General features: G+C 35.7%; 1 protein-coding gene across 1 annotated transcript; it reads left to right on the top strand.

The window, feature by feature from the left end:
• Positions 1 to 2,570: 2,570 nt before the first annotated feature.
• LOC121984142 (alpha-humulene 10-hydroxylase-like) lies at positions 2,571 to 4,421 on the top strand. Its single transcript, XM_042536948.1, has 2 exons — positions 2,571 to 3,502; positions 3,615 to 4,421. Exons 1-2 carry the CDS (start codon positions 2,615 to 2,617, stop codon positions 4,242 to 4,244), a joined length of 1,518 nt encoding a protein of 505 aa, XP_042392882.1. The 5' UTR covers positions 2,571 to 2,614; the 3' UTR covers positions 4,245 to 4,421.
• The last annotated feature ends 12,249 nt before the right edge of the window (positions 4,422 to 16,670 follow it).

Below are 16,670 nucleotides of genomic sequence, written 5' to 3'. Positions count from 1 at the left end.
TTTTTAATTCAAAAATTTTAAAAGTAATAAAAAAACAAAGAAATTTTGAATTAAAAAAAATCAATATTTCGTTATATAAATCCCTAATACATTAATATATCCCCTCAACATATTACAATACTATGTAAATACTTAAATTTATTTCATTTTTAATTTTTCTTTTAACTAAATACTATAATCCAATTGAGAAATATGAACCCTAGAAGTAAAATCTTAAAAAAAAAATTAACTTAAAAATTATCACCCAATTAGGAAGCCTGAACTCTACAAATAAAATTTTTAAAAATATATTTTAATTATTTTTTAATTCAAAATTAAAAAAAAATAATGAAATCTGATTTACTGCGCAACACACACAGTTCGCAACTGTGCGCGTCGCGCAATATATTATATATATTGTTTTATTTATTTATTTATTTATTTATTTATTTTTTACCCTAAACGCTCTCGCTTCTCCTCTCCGTATACCACATCCTGTTCGTCCCTCTGCAACGGCAAAAGTACTACAAGTCGCCTCCGTCGTTTCGCCATCAGCTCTACCTCTACGGCTCTGCGTCACTGCTATTGCTCCCATCGATGACTCAACGACTGCTGATTCACTTTCTTCTGCTCATCTTGACGGCTTAGCCTCCCCCTCCCCCATTTAATCAATACTTTCACTTCTAAAACTGCGAGGCGAGCAATATTCAAGTGACATACATTGGTTTTGAAGATGAATTTTATATTTTGTTTGGATCATTTTGACTTTATTAATATTTGCTTATGACATATTGTTTTGGATGATATATGTTTTTTATCCTTTATTTCTAGAATTAAAAATGTTTTTATATTTACATTGGTTGAAAAATATATGAATGTCAAACTTTGAGGGCACCATTTTTGTGCTCGTCTTAGGCCCCAAAATCACAGGTCCGGCACTGTTCGACTTACTCAGTTCTCGTCTGTACGTGGTCATAATAAGCCAAGAAGAAACAATAAAAATCAATTCAAACAATGAGGTTAAACAATGGCAACAGACAATGAACAGTTGCTTATATGGTTCTTAATAATGTTCAAGTGGAGATGAGACAAATAAATCAACTCTGCAATCTCTGCAATCTGAGTATCAACTGATTTAAAAAATTTAAATAATACTATAGATAAGTCTTCCATATAATCTGATGGTGAATTGCCAAGTCCAGAGGTAAATATGAGCTTGGATCGGCAGCATGAATCATCTCTCTCCATTTTTTAGATGTCTAGTACTAGCAAAAAAGACCTTGAACTTCAAAAGCTGGAACTTACCAACATCCTGAGGTAAAAAGTACTTTCAGAGTTAGTTCAAGTGTGTATCTAGTTTGCCTCACATTCCATGGCAACAGAGCTTCTAAACTTTTTATGTTTTCTATCACTAACTGAAAACATATTGGTACATTTGTGATAATTGCTCTGGTGATCAATCCATTGGTATAAGATCAAACTAAAGTTCCATTCCTATATCCAGTATGAATCCAAATTTCCGTTTGATCCATCTTAAACCTCTGAATTTGTATATTGAACATTGTTAGCAGTACCTACAATGGATATACAAGAACTTTGTTACTTATTAAAGCAACTACCTACCTGAAAAGACAGCAATGTGACCTCCTTTTTAATTGCAATAGCACCAGCTAATCACTTCACTTCAGTAGTCCCTTTGATAAATGCAAAGGGAAGTTGTTCATCAGGGCTTTGATTAATGGTTGCCGCCATTCTGCTTTAGATGTTTAAACTACACTTATTATTTAAATCTCAGCGCACTGAAAGGCTTGAATTGTCAATGCCCAATCATAATTTCGTTGCATCCACCTAAGTTGCCTCTTGATAACATTCCATTCAGCATCAGTTACTAGAACAAATAGAGAAGGTGAGAGTGAAATTCCTTGCTTTAGTCGTCTTTTATTTTGAATCCAAGGATCCTATTTGACCATTCAGGAGGATTACAGTGCAAGTTTGTTACTAGTTTCTTTATCAACATTTATCATTAGAAAGTTAATGGTCGGTGTTGTGCATGAAGGTCAGATTTCGTTGGGTCTTTCTCAAAATCAATTTTAGTCGTAACTGGGTTTATGTTGCCCCCTTGGCGCCTGCTGATCAGTTAAACTTCACAAGCAGCTGTCTTCTGCCCCCTTTCCTTGTTGGAATGCAAATTGGTGTTTGCTGTTCGGTTGTCTGATGACTCTTTGTGAAACTTTTGTATATTCTACTCGTGATTCTTGGCCATCTTCCAGATTCATCTAGGGGAATTTCTTAAGCATGAGATGCTATTCGTCTGCTGCTTGGTCAGCCATTCACTTCCATTATTGTCGACGTTTTTTTTATGTTGGTTTGTTGGAATTTCACTTTTTAAAATTAATAAAATTGTTATATAGTTCAAGAGAGACGCCGTGCCCTTTCTTCAGCCATGCAGTCAAATCTACGGACGCCGGAATGAAGAAGGCAATGTGGCTAACTCTGACGGGACTAGAGGGATGGGCGTTGACCAACTGTCCTCGATAAAATTGATATTCAGGCTCAGCTAATAAGTTGTTGTCTGGGCACAACTATATAAATCCCCCGCAAAGCACAGCCAAGCCACGGCACATCGAGATTCAAGATGGAGTTACAGGTCCCTTCCCTTCCCGTCTTGCTCTCCAGTTTCTTGGTTCTTCTGATCATCGTCAGGAGGGTCTTCAGCTCCAAGCCTAAGCATGTAGGGCCGGAGTTTCCCACCCCCTCAAGGCTTCCCTTCATCGGCAGCATTCATCATCTCATCGGCAAGCTGCCCCACCATGCGCTCCGCGACCTGGCCCGCAAGCATGGTAATGTCATGAAACTCCGCCTCGGCCAAGTCGACCAAATCATATTCAGCTCGCGGGAGGGCGCGCAGCAGGTGCTCAAGGCGCAGGACGCCAACTTCGCCTTTCGCCCTGAGTTCACCGCCGCCAAGATCATTGCGTACGGCCAGAGCGACATCGCCTTCTCCAACGGCGAGTACTGGCGCCAGCTGCGCAAGATTTGCGTCATGGAGCTGCTCGGTGCAAAGCGTGTCAAGTCGTTTGTGTCTTTGAGGAAAGAGCAGGTCGGTCGTCTCATGAGCGACGTCAGCAACGCTGCTGCCATCGGGAAGCCAATCAACCTAGGGGAGAGGCTGAACGAGTTAACCAACTCTATCGTGGTCCAAGCTTCGTTTGGGAGAAGGTGCCAGCAACAGAGGAAGTTCATGGAGACCATCAAAGAAGTCATCAAAATGGCTAGCGGATTTAGCGTTGGTGATCTCTTTCCGTCTCTCAAGGTCGTTGATGTCCTCACTGGATTTAGCACTCAGTTAATCAAATATCACAACAAACTAGATGCGATCCTCGATGCGACAATCAAGGAGCATCAGATGACGCGCGAGGGAGATGAAGAGGAGGAGGATCTTATTGACGTTTTACTCAGGCTCAAAGATGAAGGCAACCTAGAAGTGCCAATCACGTTTGACAACATCAAGGCTGTTGTGATTGTGAGTATACATACTGACATACATATATGTGCCTATATATATATTTCATATAGCTAGCAACAGATTAATCAAATTTATAATTAATGATTTCTTCATTGGTTGATTCGAACAGGATATGTTTGCTGGAGGAACGGAGACAACCGCAAACACCATTGAATGGGCTATGTCTGAGCTCATGTTGCGCCCTTCCACATTACAAAGAGCTCAAAAAGAGGTCAGAGAAGCTATGAAGGATAAAGGTTATATCGAGGAGACTGATGTTCCACAATTTAGCTATCTCCATGATGTGGTCAAAGAAACTTTAAGGTTGCATCCACCATTCCCCCTCTTGTTTCCACGAGTGGGTCAAGAGACTACTGAAGTTCTTGGCTACACAATTCCTGCTGGATCAAGACTCCTCATCAATGTCTGGTCACTAGGGAGGGATCCAAGATACTGGAAAGAAGCTGACAGCTTTAAGCCGGAGAGATTTGAGGAAGGTGTCAACAGAGAATTTAAAGGCAATGACTTTGAGTTCTTGCCATTTGGCGCAGGTAGAAGGATGTGTGCAGGCATGACCTTCGGATTGACAACTTTAGAACTGACATTGTCTAAATTTCTGTTCCACTTTGATTGGGCATTTCCAAAGGGAGTGAAAGCAGAGGACATTGACATGTCTGAATCTTTTGGAGCAAGTGCTTCAAGGAAGGTTAATCTTCTCTTAGTTCCTTCACTTCGCTACCCCTTCCCGACCTTGGACTAGCAGTGAAGAGTTACCAGTTGAAGCATTATCTTTTACAAAGTTATGTAGACTTCGTCAACAATAATAATGTTCCATGAGAATAATTGAGAGCACCTCTCGGAGATGTAGTTTGGTGCTTTTATAAATTGGTTGTGCTTAAATATCTATTCAAAATATTTAATTGTCTTTTGTTATTAACTTCAATGATTTATTATTATTTCAAAAAACACTATCAAAATCTTCGATTAAGTTCTCCAACCATAGGCAAAGGAGTTGAAGACTTTGGGGTAAATTTCCTTTAAGTTTGTTGCATGAGCAACAGAGAAATTCTAATGTGTCATTCCCCCCACACTGTGCTTCCTGGAATCAACCTCTCCAAAAGTGGCTTTATTCCATTAATTAGAGCTTATCAAGAATTTTATTAATTAGAGCTTTATAAGAGACATGCCTCATCCTCCTCCCCGAAAGTCTCTCAAATGTCCTCATACTCCTGAATAAGCATTTTTCATCCCCTTACTTCAGCCAACATATTAGTCCTTCTCTTGGCCTTAACCTACTTATGAAATTTGTTGTAGTTCCTATCCCCACTATTTACCCAATTAAGCCTAGCTTTGGATTTTTACTAAATCTTGTTCTATCTTTTTAAATCTAGAAACCTCTGAAAACATCTTTAAACCATTATATTTTACACCATTATATTTTACATTGAATCTTAAGCACAAAGTCACTACTTTTATTCAAGGTTAGTGTCTAATGATAATAATAGGACGGTAAACGAGCCAAACTGAATTAAGTTTTATGATGTTCAAACTTATTTGATAAGGTAACTAAGTTAAACAAAATCGAGTTTAAAATTAAAAAGGTTGTTTAAATTTGGCTTGGTTTTTTTTTTATAAGCATGAGTTGTTAGTTCTAGGAAAACCTAAGCTGCATGAATTCTAAAACACAAGAACTCACATATAGGAAATATAGAACAAAATCAAGTTTCATCAATCAAACATAGCATACATAGTAATACATAAACGGAAAGACAAGGGAACTTAATTGAAGAACCATTATCCTTGTCCTTTAGCATCGTTTGGAAGATTCTGAGAAAAAAGAAGAAGCGAAAGTAAACTGAGAAGATCTTCCTTGGGTGCTAGGGTTGATGGGCTGAAAAGTTCTAGGTCAATGGGAAACCAAGAGCTCTGTCAAGATTTTCCTAAACCATTGGGGGCCTCCCCTTTATATAGGAATCTAATTTATTATAGCCCATAGATGATAATGGATTGGGCTAAAGAGTTTTATACATTGAATCCACATCTAATAACCCGAAACTCAATAAACATAAGTTAGATCACTTAAACGTATTCGGATTACATTCACATGTTTAACTTATAAGTAAACCCACCTAATAGGGATAATAAAATCTAACAATCTCCCACTTGGACTACATGTGAGTTGTATATGAAATATAAGTAAAACTTTAGTTGATATCAAACTTTATAAGTATAAGATAATAAATAATCTATTCCATTAACTTCATTAGTATAGGATTAATGAGATCATAGCTATTGTATATGAATGTAATAAGCACCAACAATAATCATAATGCCAATAACATTAATGACAAAAATCAAGATGTGAATGTATAGTGTGGAAATTACATAAAATATGATCAATACATGTCAATTTCCAACTGATCCTAAGGTGACCTCAAAAGAGGTCAAAGTATATATGCAAATACTTTATGCTAAATTGCAAGAGCAAATCAAGATCCAAACTTTATAATTCCAAAATGAATCTATATCACATTTACAAATACTAAATACTAAATGCTAAACAGCAGTAGTAAATCATAATATTGTAATTCAGAATGTCTAACAAACAAACAAAATCCCACGAATATTTTGAACTTTAAGTATGTATAATAATTAAAATAAAAATGTTTGTCTTTATTATCAAATATAGAGCAATAAAATAAATACAAACTTCCACTAGAGGAGTTTTTCTTCTATAAGAGGACTCTTATATCCACAATATGCACATGAAACACCTCAGGCACCAAGCTTTTGGTGAGTGGATTGATCAACATAGAATCTATTCTGATGCGCTCTACTATAATCTGACGACTCTAAACTCTTTCTTTAACTGCTAGAAACTTGATGCTGATGTACTTAGATTTCGACTAACTGTGGTTGTTCTTGTCATAAAGTTTAACGACTTTATTATTACAGTAAATTCTCATTGGTCTGTCAATGCTATCAATAATCTGTAATGTTGTGATGACGTTTCACAGCCAAATCCCTTGATTAGATGCTTTGTAGCATGTTACCAACTCTGCTTTTATAGTAGAAGTGACTACTAGTGTCTGTTTGAAGCTCTTCCAAGATATGGCCCCTCCAGCAAGTATGAAAATATAGCCCAAAGTAGACCTCCTGCTATCCAAACATCTAATAAAATCAAAGTCTGAATATCTATTCACCTATAAGTGATCTGCTCTCTGATATATAAGTATGTGTCCTTTAGTTCTTTTTTACTTGCATATCTACCTAACATCCTCACTATAAACGCTATATCTAGTAGAGTACAAACTTGTGCATACATGAGACTTCCCATTGCTAACGCATATGAGAATTGTTTAATCTCTTTTATTTCAAATTTAAGCTGTGGGCACTGCTGTAAGTTGAATTTGTCACCTTTTGACATAGGTGTGTTACTATATGTATAATTTTGCATGTTATACCTTATACGTACCTTTTCAATATAGGTCTATTGTGAAAGTTTAAGAATGCCTCTTGAATAATCACAATAGATATGTATGTCTAAAACAAAGGATGCTTCACCAAGATCTTTCATTTCAAAATTATCAGATAGAAATGACTTAGTTTCATGTAGCAAACCCTTATTATTACTCGCAAGCAATATATCAACCACGTACAGAATAAGTATAACAAACTTGCTCCCACTAAACTTGACATGTATGTATTGATCAACGGGGTTCTCTTTAAAATCATATGAGATAACCACTTGATTAAATTTCCAGTGCCATCAATGGGACATATATTTTAAATCATAATGAACTTCTTTAATCTACATACTAGGTTTTTTGAGTCCTTAGACTCAAAGTTCTCTAGTTGCACCATATATATAGACTCCTCTATGTCTCTATTGAGGAATGCAGTCTTTACATCCATTTGATGTAGTTCCAAATCATAATAAGCTATAAGTGTCATGATTACCCTAAGGGAGTCTTTCATTGACATAGGTGAGAAAGTTTCCTTGTAATCAATGTCTTCTTTCTAATTGAATCCCTTGGTAATAAGATGAGTCTTATACTTTTCAATATTGCCCCTTAAATTCTACTTGGTTTTAAATATTCGTTTACAACCAATGGACTTCTTACCTTTAGGTAAATCAAAAAGTTTCCAAATGTCATTGTCCATCATAGACTTAAACTCATCTTGCATTGTGTTAATCCACCTTTCAGAGTTAGAGTATTATTTGATCTCTTGAAAAGATACAAGATCACTTTATAACCTTATGTCAAAATCATGCTCTTGGAGATAAAGATAATCACGAGCAATCATAATTCTCCGTTCCCTTATGGATCACCTTAAAGGCACTTGTGTTTGAAATGGTTAAGGTACTTACTCATCAATATAAGGCAATACCTTAATTTTAGTGGCGGACTCCTTCAATTGTATTGGAGATGTCATGGGAATATCTTGATTCACTATGCTCACTGGATGTGCAATATCCATAATGTGTTGTATGGTAACCATACCGCTACCAATCACACTAGTAGTGATCACAGGAGGATTATCAACGCTTTCCTCAAAAGATACTTCCCTAATTTTTTACTCCCACTGTCCTTAATGAATTTAGGGGTTCCCATTTTGAAGAAGGATCTCTTAGAATGATTGTAAAATTTATACCCCTTAATTTATCAGAGAAACCTACAAAACTATAGCTAACTGTTCTTGAATATAGTTTTCTTTCATTAGGCCTATAAGGCATAACCTCAGTTGGACAACCTTAGACGTGTAAATGTCTAATACTAGGGTCTATCTATCCACATCTCGAATAGGATTTTAGTTACTACCTTATCAGTTACTCTATTGAGTAGGTAAACTATAGTTTTGAGTATCTCACCCCATAAAGACTTTGATAGAGAAGTGACGGTCATCATACTTCTCACCATATCTTTTACGGTTCGATTATGACGCTCAATTATACCATTCTAACTGGGTCCTAAGTGTTCTTAGGTAAAAGTCCTATTGGATTCTAGGCAGGTGAAAAACCCTAGGGGGTGGTAATCCTAGGTCCTAGGGGGTGATAACCTAAGGTAATGAAAAGTCCTAGTTGCGGTTAGACAGGTGGAAAATCCTAAGGGGTGTAATCCCTAGGTCGTAGGGGGTTGTAACCCTAGGAAGAAAGTCTTGGCGGGTTGAGTAATTCAGGCAAAATCCTAGAGTCAGGACACTAGGTTGAAATCCTAGTGGTAGCGGATCGAGTGGAAGTCTGGACGGGTCATGGAACAAACGTCTAACATAAAGACCAGAAGCCTCGGGCACTGAGCAAACGTCCAGTCAGTTTGAAGGACCGGTCTGGCAACAAGTAAACTCTCCTGAGTGGAGTAGGTGAGGACGTGTTCCCTAGTGAGGGAACAGTAGGCATCAATTCGACCTAGGGTTTCCAGAGGAAATTCGAAGTCAGAATCGGACAGTCCGGTGACTGTCAAATACTTGTATTTATCTTATTTTATTATACTAACTTTGATTTGCAGGGTATACTTTGTTTGTGGACTAATATACCTTACAGGAAGGGAGTTGCACAAGAGAAGCCTTGGATGAACAGTACCCGAGGCGCCTTCCATGGAGCTTGAAGGCGCCTTGGGTGCATTAGTTGAAGACTCCGTGCAGCAGGGTAGAAGGTGCCCTCTAAGGCTGCTAGAGGCACCTTGGACGCTGGATGGAGGGCACCATCCATGGAGCTTAGAGGCACCTTCGGGTGGATAAGCAGCGGGCGCTGCATAATTTATCGATGTTGTGGATTCAGGATAAAAGTCTTGGTTGGAGGCGCCTCGCATGGGGATGGGAGGCGCCTCGCATGGGGATGGGAGGCACCCTCAACAGCTTATATATGGCTGGTTCAAGCAGAAGCCATAACAATACTTGATTTTAGCAATCTTTCGACTGCACACTGCTTAAAGGACGATCCGACAAAGCCATAACTCAACTCTGATGACCGGAAGCTTTAAATTCTCTGTTCTTAGTTGTCGGTATAATTTTCATTATTGCATTTAATTAGTGTACTTGTAATTCTGCAAATTTATAGTGATTTCCCATCGAAAGCACTCTTACGTGCGGGCCTTGAGTAGGAGTCGCCACAGGCTCCGAACCAAGTAAAATCTTGGTGTTTGCGTTTGAGTTTTATTATTCCACTGCGTATCTTTGATCGATTATTTAAAAACGAACGTGAAAGTCACGAGCGTTATTCACCCCCCTCCTCTAGTGCTTTTCGATCCTACACTTTGCATTATTACTTTGTCAACCATAAGAGTAAAGGTATTCAATTTATAAAACTTATTAACCAATGAATCATTGTCAACCAACACTAAATTAAAGAAATATTTAAAGTTCTATTTCTAAATGAACAAGAATAATCTGATTTATCAAAACGAGAAATTAAAATTAAATTTCATTGAAAAGATAGTACAATAAATATGTTTTCTAAATCTAGAAAAATATTAGTTATTAACAAAGCCTATAAACACCAACCAACTCAACTTTGGCATTCTTTTCATTCCCCATATAGATGTATCTTTCAGTATCAAGTGCAAGTCTACTCTTGAGATAACCCTACATCGTGACACATATTTGACTAGTAATACATATATCTATCCACCAAGTAGCAATGGGTATATTTGCTAAATTGACTTTTGAACTAATAAAGTTGAGAAGTTTACTCTTCTTTATACGACAGTTGACGTACTTGTGACAATGTTTCTTCATATGACTTTTCTTTTGCAAGAAAAATAAGTGGATTTCTTATTCTGCTTCTTGTTCTCCTTATGGTCATTGCCTCTAAAATTTACAGTTTATTTTCTTTTTCCTTTGTTATTGATCATCTTTCTCTTCTTACTCACACTTTGAGAACCAGATGCTAAGTGAACACTCTTAGATGTCTCAATCTTTAGTCTTTCCTTTTCTTGCACACATTGAGCAATGAGCTCATTCAATGTTCACTTTTTCTTTTGAGTATTATACGATATCTTAAAGGAGTGAACCATGCAGGTAGAGACATCAAGATGAAATGCACTAATATACTCTCAAACATATCTAGCTTTAGTACTTTCAGACTTGTTGCTATATTGGACATCTTCATAATGTACTCCCTTATATTTTCTTTACCACTGTACCGCATGTTTACCAACTTCATAAAAAATGTGGTAGTCACGACCTTTTCATTTGAGATGAATCGAACTGCCAATTGGTTCAGAAAACTCCTAGCATCTCCTCACTCTGTTATTGAGCCTATATTAGTGCTGGTATGTAAAGCCTTATGATACTCAAACACATGCGATTTGATTTCTTTCATAGCTAAAATTTAACTCTCTGCTTTATAGTACTAGCATTGGTCAGAGGTGAAGGACGATCGTTCCTTAATGCATAGTCTAATTCCATACAGCCTAAGACTATGATCACGTATGTTTTCCATTTAGTAAAATTCAAACTAGTTAATGTTGATTGTTATTAATACTAGCAGTTACAGATTACACTAAAATTAAAAGAGAAATTTATTTAAACTTACGATGTAACTAAAGCTAAGAACATGTATAAGTGTAAGTAATAAAATACGAGATTATGTAAATAAAATAAAATTTAAATGGATATGAATGAGCTCCTTATGAGATACCAAATACAATATTGTATTTTACTCTATGGACTAAAATATAATTTGTTAGTGGTACTCTCTAATATAACTCAAACTTTAATTAGTCATACAATATATCTTCCTTTGGTTCGACTTTGCGCATAATATAAAACTTCATACAAGTTATATATTTTTGGTCCATAACTCATAATAACCTTAATCAACCACATAAAATATCTTCCTTTGGGCCGACATATTTTGTACATGATCTTAACAAAATAAAATATTTGTTATATAATTGTAAGCTACCTTGAGTATATATCTGGTATAAAAGTAACCTTCATTTGAGTCGATTACTCTTAGCATAGATATACGTCTACCAGCATAAAATGTGTTAAATCTATCTAAGATATCTTCCTTTAAGCTGACACAATAGTTCAATTTAATAGCATGATGTGTCATATATATATATATATATATATATATATATATATATATATATATATATATATATGCCGAGAATTTGAGAGGTCTGAAAACAAAAAAGAGAAGAACCCACTTTAAAGAAGCTCAAGCTTCCTTGTTCTGTGCATGCATCTTTGTTTTAATTTTTTTTTAATAGCATTCTCATGCACGGTTTAAACAATTCTAATCGATTGGATATAATTCCAATCGATTAGAATACAATGCATTATCACGTATAGGATCTATTAATCCATTCAAAATTTCCAATCGATTCATAATTGATCCATTAATAATATTAATTGATTAGAAAATTTCTAATTGATTGATAATTGATCTTATCATAATTTAAGATTGTTAATCAATTGAAAAAAAATTCCCAATCATTAGAATAGCTTTAATCGATTGATCAATCAATTCCAATCATTTTTGTCATGATTTCAACTTGTTAATCGATTAGAAAAAATTTAAATCAATTGATAGTACGATTTTATCACAACTCAAGATTTTTAATTGATTGATAAATTATCAATGGATTGGTAGCTTAAATCGATTGATCTAATCTATCAAAAATTTATCCTTTATTTGATCTAGCAGTCATAATTGATTGGTGAAATTCACTAATCGATTGATGTCAACTGAATTGAATGAATTAATCGATTTCTATTGATTCTGCTCACTCTTTTAGGCCTAATAATCGATTGGCTGACCAAGTCAATCGATTGAGCCATTACGATTTGACTTGAAATTTAGGTTAAAGATGATGGTTCTTTCGCTATTCTTCATGTTCTTCATAGAAACACGAAAAACTTAGAAAACAAGCCTATACTAGGTTTTTCTTATACAAATTTTGACGATTAAAAATTGTATTATACTAGAAAAACTTGCTCTAGCATACAAATAATAAATCGATGAAAAACTTAAATTATATTACCATGAAATTGAAGAAATAGAGTCTTGGCTCTAATACCACATGTTAGTTCTAGGAAAATCTAAGCCGCATCAATTCTAAAACATGAAAAACTCACAGATAGAAAATACAAGAACAAGAAGATCTAGTTTCATCAATCAAACATGACATAACATAGTAATACATAAACTGAAAGACAAGGAAACTTGATTGAAGAGCCATTATTTTTGTCCTTTAGCATTGTCTGGAAGATCGTGAGGAAAAAGAAGAAGTGGAAGTAAATGAGGAAGATCTTCCTTGGATACTAGGTGTTAGGATACTTTGGGATCTAAAGAGGGGTGATTAACTCCAATCGCTTTGTTGATGATGATTTTTACAGTGAAAAACTCGAAGCAATCGCTAACACTAGGATTTATTTGGTATTCAGCTCCTTGAGATGACTAATCCAATGATACATATAGTGCACACACTCCACTATAAAAAATACTCCATCTCAGAAATAATCCGGAGGCGAAGAAACCTTATACAAAATCATATACAAGAATATAATGAAAACAAGATGTAAATACACAATACAATTGAAAACCTTGCTTTCTTCATATCTTATTGCTTGAATTTCCTCTTGTAGACTCAAAAATGTAGCAGCACATCTCTTGGAATCTTCCAAGAACTTGTGGTGAAGAGCGGAGAAGAAGTTCATTTGAATCCTTGTGAACATCTTTATATCCACTGATTAGGGCTCCCAATCAATTAGCCTTACGCCCAATCCAATTGCCACGTTAGATTCAAGAAAATCCAACCCTCCAAACATCAGAACAACTCTTTTATTCTCTCAATCAACTAGCCAATTGATTACGCGGCTTCATCGATTACTTGATTGATTAAGAAGTCCATTATTTGTCGTGAGTTTCTCCTCCCACCTAATTGATTGGGAAACTCACTATTCGTCATGAACAAACACTCTCAATCGTTCACCTGATTGATTAGCAACTTCAATCAATCACCTAATCAATTCAGAAGCTCACTATTCGCCCACAAACTCTCCCAATCGATTGTGGAAGATTTTGATCGATTACCCAACCGATCAAGACACTTTCTGTACTATGCTTCATCAACTAATCGATTACCTAATCGATTGAACCCCACAATTGATTACCTAATCGATTGATAAGTGGTAAAATATGTTGAGCTCTAAACAAGCTTCATTTTCCATCTAAGATCACCTCATTCTGATATTCTTGTCAAAAGTTATGGTTTTTGGAAGTTTGCTACATCGAAACTTCCTTGTTTCAAGTCAACTCCTTGTTGGACTTACAACCACTAAGTGCCTGGTTAACCTTTGACCCATTTAGACTTTCTCTTTGCCAACTTCCCGTTAGACTTCCGATCACCAAGTGTGGCCGTCCTTGACCCACTAGGATATTCCTCTTGCCTAACCTCAGTTACGACTTTCTCTTGCCAACGTACGTGTAGGACCGTTAGATTCGATAGAGGGGGGGTGAATATCGATTCAAAAAATAACGAGTGTAAACGCAGCGGAATAAAAACTGGACACAATGGATTTTACTTCGTTCGGAGCCTGTGACGACTCCTACTCGAAGGCCCGTACTCCGTGAGTACTTTCGTTGGGCAATTCACTAGCAGTTCGAAATAATGATTACAAAAAATAGTACAATGAATGCTAATGAAAATGAAAAACAAATACCGACAATAAAGACAAGAAAGGAGCATTGTGTCGGAGCTTTGTTAGCGTCGCAGAAGTGCAGAGCAATGGAAGACTTTTCTTTTTGTTGTTGTTCTGAAGCTCTCCTCTGACCCTTCTTTTATATGAGGCTCGGGGCGCCCTGGATGCCTTCCGGGCGCCCTGGTGAGACGTGGCAAGTCCAACCAGCGAGCTCCACGTGGCAACGCGCGATCAGGATGAAATTTCCCTCCCGGGCGCCCGGATCCCTCCCGGGCGCCCGGACCCTGTTTTCCCGCAGAATACGTCCTGCAAGAAATATGTTAGTCCGGAGGCAAATTTACCCTGCAACACAGATTGTTAGCAAAAGCAAAGTGAGTATGAATTAGCAAAAAGGAGTATGACTTAGATTCTGTCTTTCCGAGACCGGAATCTAGTCACGATCTCGACTTAGATATCCGAAATGGATCTAAGCCAGATCGACGCCTAATGTTCCCTTCCCGGGAATGCGTCCTCGCAGTCACTCCCCTCCAGTGACTTACCTTACTTACCTGCCAGACGTCCGGTCATCCCTTCGACCCGTCTGGACTTCTCGCCAGCTATCCGGTCAGCCCGTCGACCTAGCTGGACTTCTCGCCAAGCGTCCGGTCAGCCCGTCGACCCGCTTGGACTTCTCGCCAGCTATCCGGTCAGCCCGTCGACCTAGCTGGACTTCTCGCCAAGCGTCCGGTCAGTCCATAGACCCGCTTGGACTTCTCGCCAGCTATCCGGTCGGCCCGTCGACCTAGCTGGACTTCGTGCCAGACATCCGGTCAACCCGTCGACCTGTCTGGACTTCTCCTGCACACTCGATCAAAGTGTCAGACAAAAACAAACTAACTTAACCTGATTTGTCATTCATCAAAACCTGGGTTAAATCGTTAGTGCTAACCGCACCAACAATCTCCCCCTTTTTGATGGAATGACAACTTGGTTAAGTTAGTGAAAACATATGCAAGAACCATGCATTTATGTGGTTTTTAAGTTAGTTTGAATTTTCAGTTTGGTTCAGCTAACTTAACCTAACTTAACCACCTAACCCTCCCCCTTTGGCATTCATCAAAAATAAGCATGGATTAAGTAATTATAGACTTCAGACAAAGTAAAAAAATGTCAAGTTAATCTGGGGGAGTTTAAGCTTTTGAAAATTTGTTTAAAGCATTAGCTTTTAGCTTTTAGAAAGCTAGCTAAGTTTAGATAGTTTCATTTTCAAACATAAGTTTTCAAAAACCAAAATTCCAAAACTAAGTTTGAAAAATTTATTTTTCCAAAAACTGATTTATTTTTCAACATTAAGTTTGTAAACGATTTAATTTAAAACTTAAGTTTTGACAATGATTTAAGTTTGAAAAATCTAACTTTCTTAATTTTCAACACTGAGTTTTTGCAAATCAAATTTCAGTTTGCAAATATTGATTTTGAACTTTACTTTTAGTTTTCAAAGGAGTTTGGTAGAACTAATTTTGATAAAGTAAAATAATTAAATCTAATTTTCAAAATCAAAATTTTAAAGTTCAAAAGTACTAGTTTCAAAATCATGGTTTAAAATACTTGAAAAGTTCAGTTTTCAAAGACTAAGAAAAAAGGATAAAAAGTTTGTGATTTAAAACAAACAATTTTGAGTTGATTTAAAAAATTTCACAATTTAGTTGATTTTGAAGATTGATTTTTAAATTTTGATTTTCAAAATTAAGGAAAATGATTTTGAGAAGCTTAGTTTGTAAACTTAAGTTTTGAAAAATCTAATTTCCACAATTTTCAAAACTAAGTTAAATTTAATTTTCAAAATCAATTTTCAATAAAAAGTAAAACCCAATTCTTAAAAACAACTTAGTTTTATAAGAGTTAGTTTTCAAAAGTAGGTTTAAGAAATTTTTAAGAAAACATTTTTCAAACAAAATTTAAAATATTTTATATAAAGGGAAAATTTTAATTAATTCCTCCCCCTGAACCTGACATAAAATTTGAAAATATTTGCTAAAAATATTCAAAGTAGATATATATATATATTTTTTAAATTGAGGTAGAATTTTTTAGAGAGATTTTAAAGAAAAAATAGCACTTAAGGAGATAATTAAAAAGTAAACCTCCCCCTGAATTTGATACTCCTTTAATTTATTAATCCTCCTTATTTATTACTCCCCCTTAATATAATGCTAAGGTTTGAGTGTGTTAAATTTCAAGTCCTAACACATTTATCTACCTAAGTGTTCTAAGGGATTTGGTAACACTTATATTATTTACATATTTATCTCTGTATCCTTGATATAATTGTTTATTTGAGTTTGATTAATCAATAATTAATATTAGATTCAGGTGGTTGAGCTTCAGTTTAAGGTTTAATAAGATAAACTTTATTAAATCAAAAACAGTTGACCATTATCAATAATTTATTGATTAATTTTTACTTGATTTAATAATTTAATATTTAATAAAATAATTTAAATTGATTGAGTTGTCAATGAAAGTGTTAGTTATAATTATTTTTTTTATTTAC

The sequence above is a fragment of the Zingiber officinale genome, chromosome 5B, assembly GCF_018446385.1.
Source record: "Zingiber officinale cultivar Zhangliang chromosome 5B, Zo_v1.1, whole genome shotgun sequence".
Taxonomy (NCBI): domain Eukaryota; kingdom Viridiplantae; phylum Streptophyta; class Magnoliopsida; order Zingiberales; family Zingiberaceae; genus Zingiber; species Zingiber officinale.
Note: the sequence above shows the minus strand (reverse complement) of the source record. Positions and strands in the feature narration are given on the sequence as shown.

What these genes read in the sequence shown, in the direction of transcription:
- LOC121984142 (XM_042536948.1), top strand. Translation starts at nt 2,615, where the DNA reads ATGGAGTTACAGGTCCCTTCCCTTCCCGTCTTGCTCTCCAGTTTCTTG. An exon ending in ACATCAAGGCTGTTGTGATT is followed by an intron (nt 3,503 to 3,614) that starts GTGAGTATACAT and finishes TGATTCGAACAG; the next exon opens with GATATGTTTGCTGGAGGAAC.